Source organism: Halyomorpha halys, unplaced genomic scaffold, assembly GCF_000696795.3.
Source record: "Halyomorpha halys isolate HHAL.00 unplaced genomic scaffold, Hhal_1.1 Scaffold89.1, whole genome shotgun sequence".
Taxonomy (NCBI): domain Eukaryota; kingdom Metazoa; phylum Arthropoda; class Insecta; order Hemiptera; family Pentatomidae; genus Halyomorpha; species Halyomorpha halys.
In genome coordinates, this window is record NW_027111267.1 from 466,568 (window position 1) to 472,763 (window position 6,196).

General features: G+C 27.4%; 1 protein-coding gene across 1 annotated transcript in view; it reads right to left on the reverse strand.

Moving 5' to 3' along the window:
- The window catches only part of Ets98B (DNA-binding protein Ets98B), a 121,973-nt gene extending 116,568 nt beyond the window's left edge, over positions 1–5,405 (reverse strand). The window contains exon 1 of the mRNA XM_014414899.2: positions 5,305–5,405. Within this exon, the coding sequence (XP_014270385.1) occupies positions 5,305–5,334 (30 nt within the window). The 5' untranslated portion in view covers positions 5,335–5,405. The remainder of the gene's footprint in view (positions 1–5,304) is intronic.
- Positions 5,406–6,196: the final 791 nt, after the last annotated feature.

A 6,196-nucleotide genomic window follows, 5' to 3' on the forward strand; every position in this document is an offset into this window, starting at 1 on the left:
AATATAATTATTATTTATATCTCTCTAATATATAAAAAAGTTCACAGTAATCAACTTGTAATATACTATTTAAATTTGACCACCGTATGATATTTTATTTTACATATGATCAACATGTAATGTTTTATTTTATGTATAAAACGAAATAATAAAAATGAGCCGTAACAAATTGAGTTTAACCGATGGAGGTCGCATTTTGCGAAAAAAAAAGAACATTGTTTTCGAGTCATTGTAATAAATTTAGCATTCACATTGAGTCAAGCATCCATTATACTGAAAATTTCATCTTTTGTTCTGTTCATATCTTTCTCAAAATACAATTTTTGTACAAGTATAGGAACAGTCAATCAATTTATTTACTTATAGATGATCGAACATATGGTATAAAGGTATAGACATAGTTTTATACCTGCACATTTATATCTGTTTTATTTACATGTATATTTTAACCTCTTACATTAGTTTTACCTACTCTGTATGCTTCTATTGTAGCCTTGATAAAATGTGGGTCGAAACGTAAGCTATTAATAAATATTTGGAAACTATTTATGTTTTTGGTGATCGCAACCCCTTCTCGTTATTCATTTAATTCGAATGATATTATATGTATCGATACTTATATTCTAATAAGGACAAGAGGCTACCCTCAACCGTACGCACCCATGGTGCTTAAGGGAGAAAAAACATGGTGGATACCCTACTTTCTATGCTAAAAATGTTTTTCTTTATTCTATTTAACTGATTTTTTATTTTTATTTATTTATTTTGTATTTAATATAAAGTCCTCAAGTTCTCCAGGAAAGACGGGTTATTCTGCAGGTTACCAAACTATTTTATATATAAAATATTTCGTGGGTCCACCTCGAAAAATAGGATATTAAAAAATAAATTAGAAATTTTAAGGAAACATTTTATTGTTACACACGAGTATTGTAATTCTTTTAAACCCAGAATTATTTAATTTTTTTATTTTTCGTTGGGATGAAGTCAATGCAAGGCCGAGACGAATTCTATTTAAAAATCAAGAAAATTTTTGAAGGGATATGGATAAATAAAATATAACACCTTGATCATATGTAAAATAAAATATTACACGGTGATCATACGTAAAATAAAATATTACAAGGTGATCACATGTAAAATAAAATATTACACGGTGATTACTGAGAACTTTTTTATATATTAAAGAGATATAAATAATAATAATTAACTATACAAATAATAATAATAATAATAATCATAAATAATTCTATAATTAATAATCATATAAATAATAATAAATTATACAGATTATAATTATAATTTATATAATATATATAATGATATATATATATAATCTGAGTAGTGGTCAAGTAAAGACAGAAAACCAAATAAATAACTATTTTTTATTCTGTCTTTATTTGACCACCATTCAGACCATATCCATCAAAATATTAAATAAAAAGTTCCAGAACAATTTTTTAATTCCTCTAACTTTTAACTTGTTTTTTTACATTTCTTGATGTGCCACCACGGATATTTTCCCATAATTAAGTATATATGTTTAACCAATAATTTTCCAATATGTTTAATTATTTTTCAATGTTTGTTACTTTTAAAATATCAAATAAAAAACAATTATTTTAACTATTACGCTGTTTATTTCTGTTGAAGACGCCAATTTTTCAAGTAAATAATAATAAATAAATGTTTAATTTTAACTAAATACAATAGTTTATATCTAACTATCAATTTTGATCATTATATATATATGTATATATTAATCACATATAGCAATTGCTAAGAGTTGCCGGGGCAGCTAGCTATTTATAATTTTTCATCGTTGTTTTTTAATTTATTAGTTTTTAAATCTATACATCCTAACAATACTTGTTCTATAAACATATTTATGTTTTGATGAGAGATCTTTGGTGTGCTGGTTATAGTTTTAGTTATAATTATTTCAGTTCTCAATTAATATTGGCTTTTCCCTTCAAAAAATAAAATAAAATAAAAAGATAAAGAAAAATAAAATACTACTGAGTTTAAAATAATTACAATACTCGTGAGTAACAAGAAAAAAAAATAGATATCATGCATTATACTGGTCGGCATTGACAAGTGTATACAAAGGAATAGGTCAGTCAGGGGCTGGGCGGGTCCGAACGCAAAACGCCTTGAGCCCCACTGGAGACTTTAACGGCTGGTTAGAAAAGATCACCTCTTGAGCAATCCGTACAAGGTCATCCTCTACTTCTTAGCTCATTCGATATTTTCTTTAACATGAAATTAAGATAGCACCCAAGCTTGTTAAAATCAGGGCCGTCTTTAACTAACTGGAGTTAGCTCATATAGCTAGAAGATATTGAGTCCCTTATAGAATTTATTTTCTGGAAAAATTGGCGTCTTCAACAGATACAGACAACGTAATAGTTAATTTTTTTTTTTTTGATATTTTAAAAGTAACAAACATTAAAAATAATTAAACGTATTGGAAAATTATTGGTTAAGCATATATAATTAATTATGGAAAAATGTTCGAGTGGTATATCTAGAAATGTAAAAAAACAAGTTATAAGCAAGCAGAACTAAAAAATTGTTCTAAAATTTTTATTTAATTTTCTGAAAAGATACGGTCTGGGAGGTGGTCGAATAAAGACAGAAAAAAATAGTTATTTTATTTTTTTTTATTATTTAACCACCACCCAGACCATATCCATTCAAAAATTTAAACATGTAAAGAAGGAAATTTTCTTGATTTTTAAATATAATTCGTCTTGGCCTTGTATTGACCTCCTCCCAACAAAAAATAAATAAAATAATTACAATGCTCGTGTGTAACAATAAAATGTTTCCATAAAATTGCTAATTTAAATATTAATTTATTTTTTAATATGCTAATTTTCGAGGTGGACCCACGAAATATTTTATATATAAAATAGATTTGTAACCTGCAGAATAACCCGTCTTTTCTGCCTTTCTCGAGTTGGAAAACTTAAGGACTATATATTAAATAAAAAGTACATAGACAAAAATAATCTATATTCATTATTGATACATATATAGGTTATGTATATGTTGAACAACCTGAAAGTAACCTATTATAACTTTTTATGGCACTGAAACGGTAAAATGTCTAGGTGTGATTACTTAGTTGCCAAATGTAATTATATTTTTTTTATTAATTTAAAATTTATCGTTTCATTATTTTTTAAACTCATAAAAATTCAAAATTTAAGTATTTGAATCAGTGGTTAAGTAGCTGAAATGATATAAATAAATACCTAGGTCAAAATAGTTTTAAATCGGTTTAAACTGTATCATTTGTTATTGCAGTGTTAATTATTGAGATATCCTTTGTATCCTTCTGGCACAGGACGATAACATTATTCCACATATCATTCTTCCTATATTACTTTATAGATAAATACTACTAAAAATGGTCGGCGCTGAAAAGGAACTATGTGTATAAAAATTAAAAAGTATCAATATATTTATTTTATTATTGATATCCTCATCGTCTCCCCCCTCCTTTAAAATTAAATCTAGGACGTTATTACCGAGCGTGTTATGACTTAGAACTCTCGTATATCCAGTGGCACAGGTTTGAAACCAGCTCGGGTCAGTTGACTATTATTTGGAGGACCCACGAAATAATTCTCGGCGTTCCCATTTTTGCCTTTCCTACTTTTCTTGAGCTAGAAAAAATAAGGGCTTTCTATTACATAAATATAAATTATATAGACTCCTAATTGACTCATTTATGGGCCATTATTTTACTTTCAGATCTTTGTTGTAGCCATGGAGAAGGACTGAGCTCTGAGACCAAAACGTCATAATTATTCCTTTGTAATTCTCTTCAAAATCATCCCAAAGCTATGACATCATGTTCATCACTAAAATATTCCGCTAATAATCATTTGTGAGTACTGATATTTTTAAATATTCTTGAATTTATAATGACTTATGGAAAAGAAAACAATGAATTATCAATGTACAATGTTGATAAAATTTCGAATAATTAAAAACTAACAATTCATGTAAAGTTTTATAAAATTTAGCTACTGTCAAAATTTGTAGAGGGGGAGGTTATTGAAAAGTTTGCCCGAAACGTAGTACGGAATATATAAATAAAAATAATTGAGTAATAAGGGAATTTCATTGAAAAAAAAAAAGTCATTAAGAAGAAAACTTCATTGAACTTCAAATTCATTTAAAAAAAAACTCTGATTATTGTGAATAAATGTTTATTTATATATTTATATCCCATTTATTTACTTTAAAAAATTTGACGAATACCCAACTAAAGTATCGCAGTATCAATCCATTGATAACTAAATCCAATGATAATTAATTTCTTGGTAACTTTATTAACTTTAAACATAAGTTTTTGTTAAAACATATAATAAAACTTATCAATTAATTTTAAAAAAATCGACTCATATTAACCATATTCATAATATAAAATATAAAATTGTAAGATATCGTAAATATAATTTTTAACTAAAAATAATTTTTATTAATAAAAGAGTGTATTTAAACTTGTAAATAAAAAAACCTCATTCTAAATCTTATTCCCAAATATGTTAATTATAATTTAACACATCAGTATTCTATCATGACAGCATGGTATGAAACAATTAAAATAAATTAGAATATTATGAAACTTATGAATAAATTTTATCACCTTAAATTATAATCACAAAGAGTAAATAAATAAATAATTAAAAATATGTATACAGTTATAAATTAAAAAAAAATAATTATTTTACATTCTGAAACATGGAACAAGAGCGCCATCTTTCGTTTAAAAAATAGAAGCTCAGTTTCGTTTTATTCTAGAAATTTTCAAATAAAATTTTTTCGTATTTTATTGAAATGAATAATGAAATAAAAAAACTTTTTTTAAAAATTAATATCCTTCTAAAAGGTCTTAGAATTTAACTGCGCATGCGCGATAGTTTAATCCAAATAAAATATGGATAGCTGTATTCAGTAATAATAAAAATAAGCACCGTTATATAAAATTTCATTTACGCAGTAAATTTTAAATAAATATATTATATTCATATGATATAATTACCTAATTGTTTGTAATATTTTGAAATAATTTCTTATAATTTATGTAAACTTATTATTTATACATCAAGGCAGCATATATTCCATTATGATGGCGTAAATACGAAAATAAAACAATAAAAATCACTGTAGTCCATGATGTGCGCACATGTTCACCACAATCTTCCACTTGATAAGACATATCACCCACTATATAATATATGATAATTTATATATTATTGTGATAATTATGTATTATTTACTCACAGTTTCGTAAAAATTGGCTGTTTGGACCATTAGGTAGCCTCAGACGCAAGGCGAGTGTGCCTTCGGGCGAAGATGGACTCTGACTGAAGTCGGTTTTCTTCGTGACCACTCCCCTCTCCTCGGATCCCTCCTTCTTGTCGTCCTTATGTAAGTCTCCATGGACAATGGCTGGTCTCTTGCTCGAGTACGATATGCACTCGATGCAGTCATTCCAATTTTCCAATCACAACAGTCCTAGATACAAACAAAGTAATTATAACATCTATGCCATTTCTCGTGTATAGCCCACCATTAAAATCCCCAAGTTTTATATTTTTTTTAATTTAAGTTTGAACTTACGGAGTTGAGCTATGGGGCTCCACTAAACCATCTAATTCCTCTCGAATCCAATCCTTACAGTCCAAAATCCTTCGTAAAATCCTTAATGCTCCTTACTTTGTCACAAATCAAATCATCCATCAGGTAGGGATGCGACATTGATGTCGATGTTTTAAGACCGATGTTTTCTAATCATCGATGTTTTTGAACAACCATTTCAGTAACTCAAGGTCTGTTCCAACAGTCCAATAGTCCGGCCAGTAGGAAGTGGTTTTTGTAACATTGATAAAAAACACATCAATGTTTTGAAATATCAGTGTTCAATATCAAAATAATTTTGCTTACAATACATTACCCAGAATACATCGATGTTTTTGAACAACTATTTCAGAAACATAAGGTCTGTTCCAAAGATCACGCATTCACGCATCCAACAGTCTTTATGTTACAGAAATGGTTTAAAAAAACATCGATGTTGAAAAACATCGATGTTTTTTGTAGTCGATGTCGGATTCTTAGTTTCAAAAACTACTTCTGACAGGCTGTAAAATGCGTGATCGTTGGAACAGACCTT